Source organism: Varroa destructor, unplaced genomic scaffold (assembly GCF_002443255.2).
Source record: "Varroa destructor unplaced genomic scaffold, Vdes_3.0 BEIS01000001.1, whole genome shotgun sequence".
NCBI lineage: Eukaryota > Metazoa > Arthropoda > Arachnida > Mesostigmata > Varroidae > Varroa > Varroa destructor.
Window position 1 is genome coordinate 42,793,895 of NW_019211454.1, and position 20,560 is coordinate 42,814,454.

The 20,560-nt window shown below is 43.7% G+C and overlaps 1 protein-coding gene and 2 long non-coding RNA genes across 12 annotated transcripts in view; 1 reads left to right on the top strand and 2 right to left on the bottom strand.

Annotated features, from left to right (window-relative positions):
* LOC111243239 (cGMP-dependent 3',5'-cyclic phosphodiesterase-like) overlaps window positions 1-20,560 on the top strand; it is a 126,052-nt gene that overhangs the window by 95,085 nt on the left and 10,407 nt on the right. For 8 of the 10 annotated variants that reach the window (XM_022788458.2, XM_022788459.2, XM_022788457.2 and 5 more), the window contains one exon: window positions 18,385-18,567. The exons of 1 other annotated variant lie outside the window; for it this stretch is intronic. In XM_022788458.2, the coding sequence (XP_022644193.1) occupies window positions 18,385-18,567 (183 nt within the window). Of the gene's footprint in view, window positions 1-8,970; window positions 10,139-18,384; window positions 18,568-20,560 lie in introns of those variants that run through there. One more of the 10 variants, XM_022788466.2, reaches the window with a different exon arrangement.
* On the bottom strand, window positions 1,053-2,892 carry LOC147758665 (uncharacterized). Its single transcript, XR_015318810.1, has 2 exons — window positions 2,350-2,892; window positions 1,053-2,092 (listed from the first exon to the last, which is right to left on the bottom strand). It is a non-coding gene; the product is annotated as an uncharacterized LOC147758665 (long non-coding RNA).
* On the bottom strand, window positions 6,550-8,788 carry LOC147758666 (uncharacterized). The gene is made up of 2 exons (XR_015318809.1): window positions 8,306-8,788; window positions 6,550-7,971 (listed from the first exon to the last, which is right to left on the bottom strand). It is a non-coding gene; the product is annotated as an uncharacterized LOC147758666 (long non-coding RNA).

Sequence of the window (20,560 nt, forward strand, 5' to 3'; positions counted from 1 at the left end):
CATTCGGGTCATTGGAGTTCCGTATGATTGGGTGAACCGTAATGAGAAACGCATACCTTTATATCTGATATGAAAAGTACAATCCAATACAATATCATATAGTTCCGTGGATGCGGAAGCGACTACTCCTCTATTTCAGCGTAAGTAGGGGAGACAAGTTTCTTCGTAATAAATTTCATGAATGATAATCGTTGAGAAAAGTTTGGCTTGGGCTGAGGAAAAACAAGAGATCTCGTTAAAAATTCACATTTCCGATATTAAAAAATTAAAAGTGATGTAAAATAAAATAATGTATCATTTCCTACGACAGACTTGTTTATAATAAGAGGCTAATATAAGCTGGCTCATTTTCGTTTGTGGGAAAAACCCAAATTTCCAAAATCATATGAGTGTCCCCAGCTATTTACCTGGAGTTAACATGACCCACCCGGTGCCGCAAGATATACCGAGTCGTACCTCCATTGTTCACATCGCCATTATAGGCATAGGTATGTTTTCATGGGTCTACCAAATTGGACTATCCTCTGCGAATATGGTTGGCTATCAAGCTACGTACCGATCGCCTGATAGTGCGATCTGAATGTCAACCCTCGCTCTAAATTACGACAAATATCCCCGCGAGCTCTTAACTCGTTCGGCTGTCGTCGATTAATGTCAAACGATGCAAACCAACGTTAACGCTGAGTGTAGCGTAGACAACACGATTCTACCTAAAGGTTCCCACATATTAGGAACACGGTGACCGGCCGGAGAACCTGATACAGGAATACTTCAGGTAACAGGCTGCAACCACACGCCGCACGGTCATTGTCCAGACTAAGCGTTCATGAAGTAGTCGTAACAAAAAAGCAAAGTTAGTATAGACCATAATGAGCTTTCGCTGGCCAAGGTCGTATTGTGGATAGTTGTACAGTGATGCTCCATGTTTCCTATGATGGCGCAACGATATGTCGCGTTATGTTGACCTATTGGACCCATCTACATTCAATGTTAAATTTAAATGGCTTCCTAATATCTAACGTCGGTCGCTCCACACGTATACATTGGACCACTACGGATTACTAACAGATTTATTATTTCATAAAACCGAATTATCAATGAAAGTTAATTGCCTGGGAACAAAATGTCATAGGCGTAAAAATTCACCTATTGCAGGTATTCCTATCCAACATCAGGATAATGTCACACATAACCTTAAAAAATCAATTATTGACGAGTTTTAATAGAGTAAGGAACGTGTAGACCGTGCAATACTTTGAACGCGACTACAAACTGTTGTCGAGTATTTACTAGTTCTGTTCGAGTGCTGCCACAATTGAGACCGGAGCTATCGATGGGTCTTGTAAGTACGGTATCGTACTGAAAGTTTATTACACGTTGCTCATCTCATCGCTTTGGTTCTTAAACTTTATATAAAACTGTATATACGTATATATAAAAACTAAGTTAACTGCCATCGTATCAGACCCGTCTTTTGTGGTACAATTTCGCTGGAGGCTGATGCTGGTTAGTTCGATATCGCCGTGTATTTGCTGCTAGCTTGCTATTGCGTACGCTCTTGTAAGGCTACGAATTGAAAGATCACAACTAGGTTGGGTCAATGCAACGGGTGCTTATTGGGCAGTCGGTGCACCAATGCAGGGTCCAGCACCATCAAATCACCACGGTCAAAAAACCATGCCAAAAAGTGGTTCGATAGTGGCTCTCCGCGACCGAACATTGCATAGTTAGTTGCGCTTAAAAATTAGGTTGATCACGATAGCCAGTCGTTACTGCTGTAGCTTCTTTTCACGGTGTAGTCCTAGATAGCCTGGTCTTTCTAAAAGAAAAAAGCAAAAAATAAAAGAAAGAAAACGCCAACTTGTTATTATCGAACAGATTATGAAGGAACAGTACAGGACAATCTGCAAAAAAAAGACTGCGCGACACGGTTCATGGCATTGTTCCTGCTGCTGATGTTGTTGACCTTATCTGGCTCTTGCGCATGAACCGCCAGTTGCCTCTACACTAACTGTAGGTGGCCTATGAAAAACGATGTGGGCCAAATCTCGTATACCTCTGTTTCGATTTTGACGTCCGGCATCTCGTGTACCTGAAAAATCCGGAAGATCACTTTAACGGTCTTTCGCTGTTAAGAGGTAAGCAGAGATCAGTTGTACAGGAAAACTCCATATTGCCCCTTGCTCCTTCAACACTCGACCAACTACCATAATATTACTAATTGATTACTACTCGCACGTGTACTTCTATGAACAAGAGACCCACCCATACGTTCCAATAGCCCTCGTTCAGTACAAACTGCCTAATGAATATCTGCTATGGTGTATACGCGTACCAGAAATCACTTACTAGTAATGCTGCTAGACGTGGGAGTAGTGAATAGGACGAGAGTCCTCGTGACATGGAACGCGTCTCGCCTTTCCTGGACCCTGGCTTTCGGTAGTTAGTCAATAGCCTGCATTACGCATACGAAAATCATACATTTTTTTTATATACACATTTGGTTGAGATGACTGAGAAAACAGGACAGGACTAATCGAATGCGTCTGCATGTGCTAATGGTTGAACGTTCATAAGCAAGCGCGAGGCTGCCATACACACCGTTGAGTCAGTCTAAGTCAGAATCGTCGGCCTTTGCGCTGTTTTTCTCGCATAGCAACGACATTGAAACTACCAGAAATGCTACCTGATGCCAGTCAATGATGTTAATATGTCGTAGGTAATCATTTAGAGGGGTTGGCAAGCCCAGATCGCAGCAGGATGAATGCAGGCTTAGATTTCCTATTAAAGTCACCGATTCACGAATGACAGCCAATCGCTTTATCCGGTTGTTTTACACAAGCTGTTAACTTATGCTTGCGAACCGATAGGCTTCACCTGAAAAGAAGTGATGTGTTTAGGCAGAGATCATGATTCAACTGGGCAGTTGAAATGGCGGCCGACTAGAGCGGAATACCAACGCTGCTTCGAGAAGTGTGTCAGGCTGTCAATATTGATATTAATTGTGTAAGCAAATAATGAAAAGCATTGCGGGCAGACACAAAACAAACAGCAGTAAGGCCAACTGGGTACGCACCGTTTTCGCGGCGCAGCAGAGACCGAACATGGGGTCTACGTTCTTCGTAGCAATACATCGGGTAGATGCGCTATATATTCGATACTGAAGAACTGCAGTTAGCGATCTGACTCAAATCGTAGATGTTCTGAATCTCTAAGTAACGTTGATTTTTGACAGGGTAGAATCCTCAGACTGATTCATGATTAATTAGCAAATTTTACTAGATAGTAAAAAGCAATCCTGAAGCCAACACGCGAGCCATATGCGAATTAATGATGTTCTGTAGTCAACAATGTAGAACTTCCAGCTTTCCAATGGACTGTACGAAAATTAATGCAAATATTAGCTATTTATTGCATAGGGGAACTTTTCGGAGCGCCTCGTTAGATGTCTAATATGATGATCCAATGTGGGAATCACAAACTATGCCACACAGAACAATCATACAGACTACTTCCTTGAAACACTCCGACTACCTGTGGCCCGCGTGTTGTTTGTTTGTATCCAAAAAACAAATCTTATTGCCTTTGTTAATGTATGATGTAATATTCAATATATAGTAGTATTGTGAGCGAGCGGTGAATTAGCGCTTTGATTAGAATGTGATTCTTGCTGGAACCCTTGAGTTTCGTGAAACAGCGCATCAGGACGACGGTCGTGGCGACGACAAAAGCAAGCCGCAGGGGTAGTTGGCCCGACATCGCGAGTAATCCAGGACTGCGTCATTCATCTTCTCCATGAGTGTGAGCAGGAAAGCGTACGCGGTGGCATCGTGACTTGTTAACCAAAGCTGCCCGAAGATGCGGGCGTCAAATGCTACTGTTAAGTAGCAAGCGGAGCTGAAGTGACCACATGGAGGTAGAGAGAACGGAAGTTGCAACGTGTCACTCAATTTACTCAAACGGAATGCAAATGGCAAAGGGCGAGGATCACGGTCACTTAGATCTGTTACGATTGTTTCTGCTGGTTTCGCGGCGAGCGGCAGGTGACTTTTGCGACAAGAGTTGATAAAATACAAACCTCAATGGGCCACGTTACGTCCGACGTTTGTAAGCTTCCAAAGCGGGCTCAAGCTATATATTGTTTCAGTTTTCGGTCAAAAATAGCTGGCTAGACGTTTTGTTTGTAATGCGCACAAAAACAAGTATTTACATTATATATATCGTTTGATAAGATTCGTTGCGTATATAAATTTTATTGGTGAGTAACAACGATTGCCGTTGATGGCTCTCATACGTAATCTGATTTATTACGATTTATTATTAGTAAATTGATACTAATAGACATAACGAACGATATGGCAATATGACCAAGAGTCTTGTATCTATATATATATATATATGTATATATACAATTTTCTTTTTCTAACAGGTCTAGTGATTCTATCAGAATCAATAAAATTCTTAATATCATTGCAGCTACGTTTAATTCAGTGCGAATATGGCAATAATCAGTATCCGTCCTATATTCTGATGGCTTTATCGTCAGTGTCTATGCTTTTGGGCCAAAAAATAAATACTGAAAAACTACTAAAAAACCTATTGAAAATTACGTCTATTTGACTCGTATTGAAATTTATTGGTCATGCTTTGTTTCATCGATTATAGTGCGACAATTTTTAAGGCATTTTAATGCAGGCACAAAGGCCTATAGTATTTACTTTTACTTATTTTCTACACCCATTGACTAGTGAAGCATCCACTTGTTTACAGCAGCATTGATACGTGTATTTGTAGGGGATGTTAAGGACCTGTGGTAACGTGTTGCTAAACGAGCAGGTTTCTCCTTTAACGCGGGCTAAATATCTGAGTTCAATGTTTTGAAAAAATCGAGATGGATAAATTCAAACCTCTATACTATTGGCATAAATCTTCCTTCATTCGGTGTCCATATTTCATCGTATTTTCTGAAAATCCCTCAACTGAAATAACTGAGCCTGCCTGATTTCTAGATGCTTTTTAGGGACGAGACGCAACTGCAAAATTTTTTACCACTAATTTATTGCCACTAGGCTTGTCTCTTGGAATAACGATAAAACCCTAGCCCCTACTCCCTAGGGTGTTGTACTCGTCCGATGATGTAATTAGTATTTGATAAACAACAGTTCCGTATGGCTAAATGCGTCGAACAAGACAAAAAAAGAGCAATTACCTAACGATTACAGCTGAAGCCTCTTTGGCTTTTCCCCACACCTGGTGAGGACAATGAGGTGAGTGAGTGCGAGTGATCGCGCACACAGAATAACTATGATGACAACTGGAGACAATCTGCTCTTGCGTTTCAATTTCACTCTGTATAGATCGTCCCCGCGGTAGATAAAGCATTTGGCGACTAAACATAGAGACACGTTGTGGTATAGGTTCGTGTCCAGGCGTAGACACACGATTCGTTTTGTGCTGAGACCCAGCCGTCTGATGGATACCGGTTGTAAACTCGAAACATAGAAATCCGCAAAGACTCGCAAGCTCTCTAATAATATTGCAGGACCGCAAAGTAAGTTAAATAATCTACATTACGAAAATTGACTGAATTATTTATCATCTAGCGTATATATCACCAATAACTATGTGGGGTGGTTAAGGCGGACCAAAAAAACTGTGACGACCTTTAGTTGGCTTTTTCTTGTAATGGGTATAAATTCATCCGCTGCCATCAGCGGAAAATGAACTTTCTTTGTTGGAATTCAAATTAAGATCGATCGTCTCTAGTCCAGTCTATGAGCCCTCACTGAGATCAGGAGCTTCTTGTCGTATCGCAACATATCGTGTAGCAAGCGAGTGTACAGCTATTGAGGAAGCAAAAGTGGGTCTGAGCACCGCCGAAGCCAAAAATGGTCAGCAGAAAAATCTGACGGGAGTGATATGCGATGTTAGCGGAGAGATAACTAGATGTTACCAAAATTAGACCGATGCTTTCTGAGGACAACAAAATCGATCGGTGTTTTTTGCTATTCAATTCGAAGATACAGCAACAGGTCTCCTTCAATTTTCTCGAACGGGAAACTGTTTATCTTAGATTCAAAAGTGAACTGCAGAAATAAGTTACCGCTGAGTACGGATGGCGGAGATTTACCTATTGTGAGCTGAGGCAAATTTTTTACCAAAGCTTGTTTTGACTGCAGTGGCCAGCAAAGACACAGTATAACATTATGCTTATTTGAAAGTTCTAAAAGCGATTACGTAACCGTCGATAGCGTTACGTCTCCCAATAAAATGGTCTACCGGCAAAGCTGACTTCTTAAGAATACAAGCCTGTTTTGAAGTAAGTAAATATGGCAGAATAACAGCCTAGGTTTGAACCCGTTGCACTACTGCCTATGAAGTCGATAAATTCATTTGGGCCGTTATCAGCCGTTAAAGCGTCCGCTGAATTGCAAAGGAGTATTTGAATCGAGCCTGCAAACGATTTAGGACCCAAACTGAAACTATAACTACGGAGAATGATGGTTATAATACATCAAAGTGACTATTTAGAATGACGTCTCTAGCACGTACGAAACATTTTTTTTGCAATGGTAGTTTTTATTTAGATACAATCGTGAAAACAAAGTGTAGGAGAAGTCCAAATTTAGATGTTATATCCTGTATATTTGTGTATATCAGTATTCAATCACGCATTGTGTTCTGAAAGCTAAATCAAGTTGACAAGCTAGTAAAGGATAAGGGGTACGCTAGCAGCATCAAAGTATACCACTGAATGGACTGGATTATTGAGGACCCGGGTGGCCGATCTGCCGGTTGGCCTGCCTGCCGGTTTAGCTGCCTGCTGTTTGGCCTGCCTGCCGACATCGTGTTCGACGTAAAATAACATCAGCTGCCCCAGAGGCTCGCGTAATGTAACCTGAAGAAGCAGTGCTGCAGACATTGCCTTCGTCGCAGAATCTCCGCATGTCATTTCGATGATATTGTGGCAGATCGTGTTAGCTTCAACCTGCTTGCTAGTCTTTTAGCGTCCCAGCATATAGTTGAACAACCCTGTCTTTTGGCCGACCCAGCTGGCAGACGCGTCAAATTCGCCAGACTTTCCTGCGACGCCGTGTGGCTGGCCGAGATGGGTCCATCCACGAGCGATGCATCAGTGGGTGGCTGTAGTCCGCTCGGATAGTTTCTTCTACCTGTAAAAGCTTAATCACTCGCTACTTCACCGTGGTCGTCACGATCGACACCACCAGCAATCTACATAGCGCGGGCGACTAATGGGGTGGTCACCATTACCATCGAGACGCTACTTCGCCGAGGTGCGCTACGACGCGTCGTGTCGCGCCGAGTGTAGATGGTGTCAGCGCCCGGGCGAGGGTTCCGCGCACGTGTTTGTTAGTATCGTCCGTTGGTGGTACTCTTGAACCATCGCAGCTCCGTTCGGTCGCCGGAACGCCAACGAGATTCTACAGTAGAATGTTCTTGGTACCAAAATCATATATTAATGCATACATATATATTCGTCTGTGTGGTCGTTACCTTGTCGACGATATTGTCGCTGCGGTACCGGCGTCAGTGTGGCAACGGCCAATACGGTTGGTGCCAGCAGCAGCCACCACAAAGGTAGATTTCGATGTCCAATCGTTCGGAAACCGGACATGGTCGTCCTGTGTTCTCGCGCGTTCTTTTTCTAGCGACTTCTCTTAGGAGAAATCGACAGACGGATACGCACAACGCATCAACAAAGGCCATGGTATGAAATAGAATTCTTCTGATGCCCGTTGCATGCCGGTATCGTTCCGCTGATCGTGGTAGATGGACAGGTTCGCCCGTGTTTGGCAAAAGCAGTTACGTGATTATGATATGTCTTACTCAGATGCCTGTTGCCCACCATTTGTCAGGAAGCGCTGAATAGCGAGGTGTTTTATCCTAATAGCGTCGGACGTATTATTACACTTGTAATGCTGTTTAAATGTCCTTCGATTTTTATTATATCTGAAGAGAATAATTAGATTCAATCGAAAACAGGTATATAATGACGGTGACGCTGATCGAAATCAAAGACAAACAATATGACTTGTTGACCTTACAACTAATCCCCTATGCATATATGAACAGGTATTATTTAATTTTATAGATTGATTTTATAAATTATCAAACCGATTCACTGATGAGGAACGATGGGACTCAGGATGTCATCTCCTCTTTACTTTTTTTGACGGCGGATTGCATTGAAGCTATTAGTCATAGCCTAACCTCGACTGGCGAGAAGGCATATTGCCAGCTATATATTTATTCACGATATAGCTCTCTTGCCTCTATTTCATACCTTTTACATAGTACAGCACGCGTTAGCACGGTGTTCAAAACAATATACCGCACATCGATAATCAGTTCTGCTTTAATAATTCATAATTGCAATGGTGCTGGTATCTCTCAGCCAGTTTCGATATTTCACGACGGTGCATAGGCTGATGCCTTCGCGGTCACGACCGTCGCCTAGACGCTGAGCGAGCATTCAGCTTTTGTTCGAAAGAAGACAAACCACTTGACACGTCGACTATGACACCGCATTGCAGTCGGTGTTGTCACGTCGTCTCGCACTCCCCGTATTCCTGTCTGCTGTTCCTAACGCATTGGCTCGCAAGCAGCAACGAGTGTGGCATTGCCCCTTTCGGTGTGTGCCACGATAGCGACAAATCGCCAGACCGGATCTATCGTTGCTGCTTTTGGCACTGTAACAATGATGCCTTGAACAGGCGAGCGGCGTCCACTCCATTGCCGCGACGCGACTCTAATGCTCGGATAAGATTGATGGTGACGACGCTGGCCATTGGATCCATTCGCCTGGGTGCCTGCCGCCTGGCCCCTGCCGGCCGCTCGCTCAGCCCTCGCCTCAACGCGGCCACCGCCTCTTCCCTGCGCGGCGCGCGCCCGTTCGCGCCGACAGCTCTCGTCCCGCCATCACAGTCACTCTGCTGTGAACATCGCCGCCACAGGCATATATCCATGCATCGACTGCGAGCGCAGCAGCAGCAGCAGCAGCTGTCGTCGCCATCGCCCGGGTAGTACTTACACACAAGGGTACAACTGCAGCGAAGATCAACGACGCGAAAGCACAAGCGGGTAACGAGTAGGAAACGGAACGGGAGTCAGCGAACGAAATCTCTCTTAGAGAAGTGGATAGGGTTGCTGCTGTTGTTATGAACGGCTAGACCAGCAAGAACCATAACTGCCACTACCCCAGCTCAGAAGGAAGAGTTCGATTGCCACCACGGTTAGCGCTGACGCTAGCGATTTTGTTGTAATCTCCACGCCGTATCGAAAACTGTTGAGCGGAGCGACGACGAAAAATAACAATACCAAATGGAACGGAACAGCGACATAGACGAATGCTAGTGGACGCGGGAACAACCGACTCTGATGCTGAACGATATTTACGTTCTACGCTAGTAACGAGTAGGCGCTTCTGTCGTCGATGGCGTCGATGTCTATTTAGGACAGACAAGAAATAACGAGCCTCTGTATGGTTCCTAAACAGGACATAGAACGACGGAGACAGGGGCGCAGCGACAATGACTTGTGGTTGTAATAGACGGGGAGAAACTACGTAGAATCTACGTATAAATAGAATACGAGGACGAAATCATCGAAATGAAACAATAAACAAACTTTGTGTCTCGATGCGAACCGGTAATACTCTCACGTTGACGGTACGGTAGTTACTGGTTCTCTGATCGGTTGATTTCGTCGTAGTCTATTTAGTGAGTAAACTCAAACATGCATGGATAGTTAGAAGCTGCTTTTAATTAGCGTGCTCAGCAACGATCGTAGTTATCTTAACGCGCGAGGCCGTTACACAAGGAGTGCGGTGCGGTGCGGTTGTGGGAATCGTGGTGCTCATTAAAATTATTGATGTTGGTTGATATTATGTCTTGTGCACTTCGACGACGTCAGCCGCCGTTGCCTTCATTTGGAAAGGACACGGTCTGGTCTTCAGCTACATACACATTGTCTCGCTTGCACGGTGCCTCGCCTGCTATAGCGATTACCGGCGGCGGCGGCGGCGGCGGCAAAGGCTACTACGAAACTTGCAGTAGACACGATTTTCGGCGGATCCCTCCCGTCACACTCAGGGAACACCTTCGTACGAGGATGACGCGTAAGTTCTGCAAAACGTAACAGAACTTTTGAATGATACGATTTCCACCGCCACGGGCGTACATGTCTGTGCGACCAAAATATAGTGCTTAAACAATGATGAGTTTGATTAGGCGAACAACAAGACGCATTATACACGTTCTGTACCTTCCGATTGACATTTGGCCACTAATTATTTTCAGTTAGAGCTCGTGTATTCCTTCTGAATAAATATAGCGTACATTTATCCTAAATTGTCAACGACATGCTGAACGATAACGGTCGTGGCAACACTATTACCCGCCTACGGCGCACGTCTGTAGCAGCTCCTCTTTGGGCTTAATGGAGTTGGTTGGCAATCTGTCCAATATTCGTAGAGGCCAAGTTACACAAGAGTAGTGCTCCTTTCAACTAACTAGACTTCAACGTTAATTAATGATTGTGTTCCGTTTACGTTGTCTGTTAACTGCTGGGCCGGATGCATCCATTGAAAAGACTTCTCCTTTTGTTCAGTCGGTCACTCAACGCCATTGAAAACGAGAGAAGCAGAAAACAGGGTAGGAGTTGAACATGCAGACATCAGTGGCCATGTATCCTGAGCACCGATCGGGAGGTGCCATGGCAAACCACAGCATATTGGCTTGCTTTTTGTCCTTTTGTATTACTTCAACATTGACATTTAGTACAACCAAGAACTAGGCAGAACCCAGAGCACATTTGTAATGTCACAGCGAAAACAATAGAACTGCTATAATCGTGTAACAATTATAGAGGAAACTTACTGTACTATATTCATCTTTGACGGCGTTTTTCCTATGTAAGTCACTAGCCCAAACACTGCTGTGCCTGTACAAGAAAATAATGCAAGAGTTAAGTCTTTTGTCCTTTGCCTTTTTTTGCATGAGAATCCCAAATAAAGTTGTATTGTTTGTGTCAATAGTCAACACAACGCAAACAACGATAATGGAACCAAGTTCTTACACAAGCACAAAAATTCGGTATTTTTGGTGAAAATCTCCATAGTGACACAGCACTGATTATTGTAGTGCTATTCCTCACCGATTTTCCGACCAGTACAGCTTCACTTGCGTGGTCCAACGGGCGGCATCGACGAAGCCGGTGCTACTAGGGCCCTTTAAGAGAAATTGCCTATAGCGGATACTTCCTTAGCACGCATTTAACCTTTTCCTTTTTATCTGATGACGGCATTGCTGATAAGCCACAATTTTTTGGGCCAATTTATTACCGATCTTATAATTTGTCCAGCTTTACACCCACTCACGCATGGATAAAACTTTTTCCCAGGATAAAGTTTGGTGATTGCAATTACCAGAGGCGTTCTTTATCTGTTCCCGAAAAAGCCGTCAATTATAATAGATACTAGTAAAGTTCTAGCAGGTGTAACGGTGTGTCAATAATATTATCACAAAAGTTCCTACTACTTAATACAAGTATACATACGTAACTGAGCACCGAGACAGATCTATTCGTATTTAAATAATTACTTTTATTGTTCATTATTTTCATTTATTATATATATATATATATATATATATATATATATATATATATAGTAGACCTTGAAAGGTTATCTCAGTCGAATCAAAGAACCCAGGGCTTCTTTAATTCGAAGCAGCCAACCCCATGTGGCCGTTCGTTGGCCGTCATAACCGTATGTAACTAAGTTATGATAATGGCCGCCTGGGTATTAGAGTGACAACTTAAGCACACATCCATTATGTGACGTAAGGTTTTTGAATCATGAACAACGGTATCATCTTGAAGTTGAGCTGTGATAGTTATCGCGCAAAGTCAATAGGAGCCGTTCGTGCTACCAGCAGAAGGTGCCGGCACTGTCGTCACGGGGCAGGCTCAATCGGACGGCGGCTGTGTGTGAAAGAGCGCTTCATTGCTATTACAATGGCAGCAGGTTCACCCTTCCGTCTCTATGTATATCATCTGTAGACCAGTCTCTGGTGGACCTTCCTAAATCATCACCAAGACTCTTCTTCATCGTTCAACCGCCGCTCACCTCGAAATGCGCCTAGTGGGTACTCAGTGGCAAAAAATAGAGCGACAGTTTTGCGAACGACAGGCTTTCCGCACCCGTCGACAAAGCAATGCTTTGCCTTACTGTTGCCGGGTGCCTTACCTGCTACTCTCGAGTTAGTATAGCCTCCCTTTTGCTGTTTCGTAACCATAACTACCCCAGCTACCAAAACGGGTTCCTAGTTCTCGTCAGCTACATAAATGTCCGCCGAGTTTTACCATAAGCAAGCCAGAGCATGTATATGTGGTTTCGACTTGTTATAGTAATCTGTATATGTGACCTAGTCCGTTCTAGATGATGTAAACGAGCGTTTATTGATGCATTTAGCAACGATTTGTGTTCACTAAAGAGTTCTCAGTTTCAGCACAACTCCAACCGGCCAAGTTATCCATGTAGAGTGACCTTCGAACGCAAACAATCAGCAGACGGACCATAGCTAAAGTTACCGGGTACGCTATATACAAACAGTAATTAGTAAACAATAGCTCTCAGATGAACCAGCTGCACTTTGACGTAAACCTCTGTCAGAGTCTACACATAATTGAATTATCGCTTCGAAACGAACGTTTCAATGCATTAGGATAACACTCGTAGTTGGTGCTTTCTTTGCGTTTGCTCAGTTTCGAATCTGGCTCGCCATTTGCCCTGCCATCCAACAAACAACTGTCTGGTGGAGACCTGAATAACAAAGGGAACACAATTACCTTGTACCGCTTATCTACTTTTTCTGTCTAGCGCGTTTCTTGTCTGTGGCATTTGCCTGCGTGTTACGCAGTTTCAGATTAAAATACGACGTCCCCTTCTGGGCTCGATTAGTCCAAACCTTTCGTTTGTTAGTTCGTTACGCTACTGGTAGCATCGTTATTGTATTCTAGATACAGTGTCACGGTGATAGCGGTGGGGCTTCCTTGGGACCGTCGTCGGGTTGGATCTTGTGCACCTTTTAACGCACGTGGTTAGCTCATTGTCGATTGGTGTAGGGACGGCTGCTGAATGGAGGCGACCGCTATTGCCGATTTATATATATATACACATATATAGTAGTATCGTCATGTCTCTACAACATATAGACGATATTTAACGTGTGCCGGATGTTGGCAGTTGTGCGATAATGGCCTGAGCCTCTCGTGACCCTTTCCTTGTAAGGGCTGACGACTATTTTATTTATTTTCTCATCGGCTTGGTCTGTGTGCCGCTTTGAGTTGACCCTGCCGTATTGTACAGTGGCAGTTAGATGCGCACACGCGTTTTTGCATGAGTAAAGGCCGATGTGCGATAAATCGGCACCGACGTGAAGTTGCTGGGGCAGCCCTCTATATCATCGTAGTGGCGGCTAGCGTTGCCGAGCCAGCCGGTACAAGCGTAATATTAGCAGCTCTTACGATGGCGGCGGCGGCGGCAACGGCAGCAAGCGTCGCTGACGATGCAGTGGCTCTTTCTTAGTAATACTCGTAACGCCATCAGCACTACTTACATCATCTAGTGCTGGAACAGCTAGCAAAAAGGAAGGGGAAAATCCTAGAAAAGCACGACGTTCAGGCTAAGGAACGACCCAGTCGGGCAAAAACAATCAGCAATCACCAACGATCGCAGTGTAATCGCGGTAGAAACACAGTCGGCCACTGCTATTCGCTACTGCCATAGCCGATATCGCAGGCCCACAGTATGCTGGAGAAGAAGCAGCAGCAGGGACCGAGTTAAACAGCAACACCCGTAACTAGTCGATCGATCGGCAACCGTTATGGCACTCTATCAGCCAACGCATCAAGCCCCCTTACTGCTGTTCACGTTGATGGCGGGTGCCGCGCATCGTCAACAGCGGCAGCAGCAATGATCGGTAAGCCGCCAGGGTCAGCGAAGTGAGTCCCCCAAGGTTGCTGACGTCATACGGTCTTCCCTCTGCGCGAGCGTCAGCGAGCGCTCGACGATCGTTGCTTGACAGTGGTGGTCCGCTGTAACGCGAAACACATTGAAAGCATCAAACAAGACAGCCAACAGATAGCCAAGAGACTGAGTGAACAGTAACGATGAACCATTTCAAATCGCTTAGTAGTTAGCGTAGCAGCTGCATGACGCCAGATAAGCACACGTACAACGCAGCGTATGCTACGATGCATAGTTAGCACGTGCGTTTGCAGACAACCTGCACATGCGCGTGGTTCAGGGCGACGCGATCCGCTCGCGCTAACAAGCGATTCTTTTATTAGCTTGATGCTAAAGGGCGAGTCGTTTTTATACTGAATCGAAATCCAAACGTACATCAAGGTCCGTAGGACCGTTGTCATGGCGATACGCGACTATTCATGCAATCACGTATTCGGTATAGGTTAACGGCTAAAGGATGCCGGCAGACAACAAAAGCGCCAAGCTCGGATATAGGTTCACCACGTTTCTTAGTTGTTCCTTTCTCGTCCGTCCACCCGGGGACAGGGCCGAGTGGTCAGAGGGGCACCACCAGCGACACCAGGGGGGCCGCCGCAGGCTGGCTTCTAAGACGGCGGGCATTCGACGCACGCTGGAAACGCTGATGATAACGATCTCTTAAAGTGTTTCTGTCATGCCCCTTAGATGTGTTTGGCTTGACCTGTCTTATCTCTTTGTTGCTTTCACGCATGGTAATAACGTGGCTTTCTACATGATCACAAACGATGGGTACACGTATCGCAAATGGGTCTGGGTGACGAGTACCTACAAGCTTCTAGTCGCAGCTGCTGTTTTTCTCTGCGCGTTATTTTTGTTGTCGCGTCCTCCTTGCTTTCTATTTCTATGCTTTATTAAGTACATTAAAAGCATAAGAGACGTCACCAGACATAAATGTAGACTCTATCCATTTCATGCTAATGGCGGTAGTATCGGGCATAGAACGACATAGCAAGAACGCTCATAATTTGAACGTTACTACATTGGCATGGTGGTATCATGTCATTCTTCACATAGTAATCGAGTCGGGTAAGATCATTGTCATTGAGGATTAAAACCATCGCGATAATCCAATATTAGCCACAACGTTGTGAGGCCAGAGCAGCGTAAGTAAGTCTTTCACCAACCAGGAACCCGCCGGTGGCAGCTACATAATAGAATAAATTGTCCGCCAGCTGGCTACGCAAAAGAAAAGCTCAAAGAACACTCACGCTTTCGGTCATTTGACTAGGATACTTGGACGGGTCTCACTATCCTCCTGTCAAGTTACGTAGGTCAGCAACAAATGGCACCGCGAGAAAGCGGGCTTTCACAGTAGTGGTAGTAGTAGTAGAAGAAAATTCGATAGTGACTAAAGTAGAATGGATATATTGATTTAACAGTCACTGTTTCGATAGCGATATCGCCATATTATAATTTGAAGCGTATATTCTCGGAACCCCTTCCTTCCGCATCTAACCTAGAAAAGTCGTACGCTGTCATATCAGTCAGTTACCGTAAATCTCTCATATTCGGGTACATGTACGCATATATATACAAATATGTGATACATTTGCTGCTGGTGCGTTCACTCGTTCACATTTGTATTCTAGTGCTTAGAACTAACGATGCCAAGGATTCACATTAAGTCTGCTAAAAAAACGTACGATGGATTGTCGATTCTTTTTCGGTAAAAGAGAAGCGAGCCTGTTACCGAATCTTTTCATTAATAGGTGTACCGTGCTTTATTATACTAATTAATTAGACTACTACGCCGCCTGCCTTGCAGGGCGAGGCTGGCACTTTCATACTTTTCATATTAAAACACAGATCTACATTCACAAACACAGATTCAGATCCACAAACACAGACAGTCAAAAGGCAAAACTAGCGCAGACGCTCTTAAATGCAAAAGTTTCTTTGAAATCTATCTGAAAACGTATTATTACTTGAAGATGGTCTTTACTTCTCAATGCTCTGCAATGCTCACAATTACTCTGGGTTACGGGCTGGAATTATATCGTGTTTCTGCAGTCCTATCCAAAAAACAGTCATCGACGTACGCTGCGCTTAATGTATGAGCTTCGCGGACTGCACCCGTATCCATAAAGTATTCGGAAGTGCACTGCGTTTTTCGGCATGATTTCATTGTGTGTGTGTGTATGTGTTTGTATATGTGTAGAGCTGACCTATATAATCAGGCAGTTTTTGTGTTTCTGATGATATACAGCAAGCGTGTACGCCGTTTCAACATTTCATCCTCAGATTTCTTCAAGCCATAAAAATGATCATGGATCTTCATTTACTGGACACTGTGGTTAAATCACCCCAACAGCTGAGTTGATCGTTGAGTTTGTGGCCGATAATAAATCGCATTTAGGGGAAGTCCTCATTCTCCAAAAACGATACCCTATGGAATTCGGAACCAATAGAAAATTTTTTGGTGTCATTTTCCCAGCCCTAATTACTCCCAAAGCTATTGTCTTATTTAAGTCCGTTTCACCGATGTTTTACGCATACACTATATATATATATATATATATGTATATATAATAAATACAGAAGCATCAATATGTATATATGCATATTGATGGTTTTGTATTTCGACAGTCATAAATATATATATATATATATACACCATTACTGCAAATGAAAGGAAGCACATAGAAGCATCGACATGTTCATTTAGGATTAACTGTGCACTGTACGTAATCGTTTAGTGTTATCGTTTCGAAATGCAGGAAAAAGAGCAACAGATTATGATACAAAAAGGAACGGTGACTTTGGCCTTGTTCTGTCGGAAACCGTTTACTCATCCTTATCCACGTCATATACACCGTTATCACGTGGAGTTTGGCCTGGCTTCGTATTCTATTGGAACGTCTGTCATAAAAAACGAAGCTCATCACAGAGAAATTTCTTTTCCCTAATGATTGCCGTTGGTCAAAGAGGTTCGTCACGCGGAGGGAAATTTCCCGTGATGTAGAACAGGTTGTCTTGCTGACGTCCATCAAACGCGTAATAACAATAGGGTTATTCCAATTTTTATTGCAACGCAGTCATTTCACGTATTCGTAGCTTTATTATAGGCAATAACAGTGCCGTCTATTCTACGAACTTAGCAAGTGAACGATAATATTCACTAATTTAATAGCTATGTGAGTATTCGTAAACTGGTGACTGATTGATGGGTTGTTTACTCTTGAAAACACACACGGGCTTTCGCTCCGAACAAAAACGCCTTTTTTCTTTGCTGGACACGTTTACATTTTTATACTTCTTACGGTTTCTATGTAGAAACGAAGCCATTTCACCGCCTGGATTTGGGAAATGATTTTCTTGTTATTTCTCCACGCTAATATTTATCCTGTTCGACGACTTCTCTTTGTTCGTCTTCTGCCGCCGCTACTACTATTAAGGATATAACGACGAAGGATACGACGCGTGAATAACGAGACCCGAAACGGAAAACGGCCGCATCCCACATTTATTATCGATTATGGAAGATTCAACGGAAGCACGATCAACTCAATTGTAGAAGTGGCAGTTGTTGGCAGCTTGGTACGGTTATCTTTACTCTCAGGGCCAGAGCGTCGTGGCTGTCGGAGAGTATCGGTAGTGAAAACTAAATGACGGCGCCGAACCATCGAAAAAAGTCTTCTGTCTCAGCCGTTGACCCGACGACCGGCCGGTGCTCTGGCCGGATCCAGTATCCGTTACACTGGGTCCAGCTCGGCCTATCCTCTGTATATAACAAGGACGCCATGACGAATACTGGGACAACGCCACGGAAGAGAAAGATGAACATTATTGTCGAAGAGTTATCACCGCTCGGCCTACATAGTCATTCATACGTCTTGATATCATAATTCAAGTCTTTGATCTCACTTCGTAAACTTCATTTTTGCGTTGTCGCATTCGATTTCTTACGAAAAACTGAAAGAAAAGATCTGTCGAGAAAACAACTGTCAAGACAAAGCTTTCTACTAGAATACTTCGGTAACATTAATGTATCTCTAAATATATTCGACCGTTACGCTGTTCTCATTCGATTCGAAGGTCATAACTTCTATAATTTAATTAACAGCGCGAAGACCAAGTAAATTTTGCGGAAGAAAGCTGAGTAGGCTAACTAACAACTCGTGTGGCAGGAAACTTGCCAAATTTTCACATTCTAAATCATAATTATCAATATCAAACAATAGCCATATGGTGTCATAAAATGTGGTTAAGGCAGAAAATGCGCAGGTGGTATTTTGTTTGGCCAAGATCACCGGACGGCGATGTGTAAAAATATTCATTCTTTGCTCTAATTTTAGACGATGTGACCCTTCTGCTACGAGAAATTATGACTGATGCACGGGAGCTGACGCGCGCTGAGAGATGTTCACTGTTTTTGTTAGACAAGGAACAACGTGAGCTGGTAGCTAAAGTTTTCGATGGACACCTCGCCGAAGATGGTCAGGAAACTTGTACAGAAGTTCGGATACCAGCCAATCAAGGTAAATTCGCAATGCATCAAAAAGTACTCCCTCCTAAGAAACAGCATAAACAATTCGCCTACTCTGAGCCTTTACGGCTTATCATGCAGGTAACTTTTCGTATTACTATTATGAAATAACACGGTAAAGGCGTGTGAAATAAGTAGCTGTTATGTTATAGATATGAGACACCGGCTCGTACGCCGGCAATACCTATGCGTTGCTGTCATCACGGTCGAAATAAAGGAAATGCAGCGGTATGGCAAAGTCTTTTATCTATACATACGTAGATGGCCGTCGCCGGCATCATGTGTGTAAATACCTATCGTATGCTAGCGTCCATATTGTCAAACCTCGGCAGTTCGACACTGACAGTTAACCACTGATCATCGTGGGATCATCGTTCCTCCTACGCCCCCTCGATTTCAACCGACTGGTTAAGCGCATGGTTAAACCCATACGATCGCATAATGATGCTTATGCAAGCATTGAACTCCGCCCCTATTGGACTGTGGGGGTTGTGTCCTTAACCTCGCGGTGTCTGGCTACACAGACTCTTCTTCGCCGCAGCTCAGTAAATCTCATCGTAGTAGCAACAAAAAAGACCTCGACAGGCAAAAAAAAAGAGCATCCAACAACGGCTAACGCCCATCAGGCCGAGAAACCGATCAACCTAAACAGAGCTACTGAAGGCATACAGGCAAGCGGCGATCTCTTAAATGGCCGTTTTTAGCATTGATGATGTAGACCGGCGGGCCAAAATATCGTCTATGATAACAACAATAATTGGAACCCCTTCTAGCGCAGTAATAGATATGCATTACAGATTATTATCATTTGATTCGTTTCCCTATTCTCGTATCATATGGTTGTGCCATCGGTTTAGACCAGTTTTAATACGGTTGTTCTACCAAAACGATCAGCCACTTAATCGACGTTGGATGAAAGGAACTGCTTACATAGACTGTTTCGCCCAACATCTTTCTTAGATTTGGCCCGTGTACTTTCTCGTTGTCGTTTGCTGAGGGTCGGGCATTTAGCTGGAAAGAATTGAGATTCTCGTAAAAATGTCGATTTTTGCTTCAGCCAGTCCCGTTAGTACCCGTATGTTTTCGTTTATTCCTATAAATTCCATTAATTTTTCAGTAAACACAATATCATTGTGGGTATTCCGCACGTTGGTAAGGAAAATATGTGAGCTATTCAAAAGCGCTTTGAAAACGACACCGTTGAAATGCATAAACTAATTTGCCTGATAATATGCTGGTTCCCACTCGTCCTTATAAATTTTCAATAAAAAGAAAAATTATTTTTATGCGTTGTTTACATTTTCCAACACATTTTTGTTCGTTATTTATGTCTACACATAGAAATAATGAAATCGTTGGCTTGAACAAAAAGCACGCTTTTGAATTCGTAATGTACCTGGCATACTGCTACTCGTAAGGCCGATACTAATGAAGCTCTACTTTGTCCTCAGTCCTGAATCGGAAGCCCGACTCTGTCGTTAAATCTCGATTGACCTCTTTTTTCCGATGGTGACGTGAAGGCACCCGGAAGCTGTCACGACAGTTTTTAGGTCTCAACGAAAAAACGTTTCGCAGGTTTTCGTTACCTCCTAAAAGGGGCCTATATATTTGTACCACGGTTCTTTCATGATGTAATTAATTCTATACCTTGTACTGCCATACGTCGATATATTTTTTCTGCTGTTATATTTTCGATCCAACCATCTACTTGTTTTACTGGGCCATCACCGCATTTTCGAGAATTTGATAGCTTAGCTAAGGGCGAACAACAAAATGGCAAATTCTTTCTGTAATGTTATCACAATTCTAGGTTAAAGATGGCTATATACAATACGTTAGTGACTGAGGTTAAACAGAGCACTTCTTCTTAGCCACCCATTGACGTGTCAACTGTATTGCAGTATATTGGTAAGATGACAAGCTGCGTCACCTGCCTTTGGGACGGCGCACCTGCGACCAAATCTGTGATCCTTTAGTAAAGACTG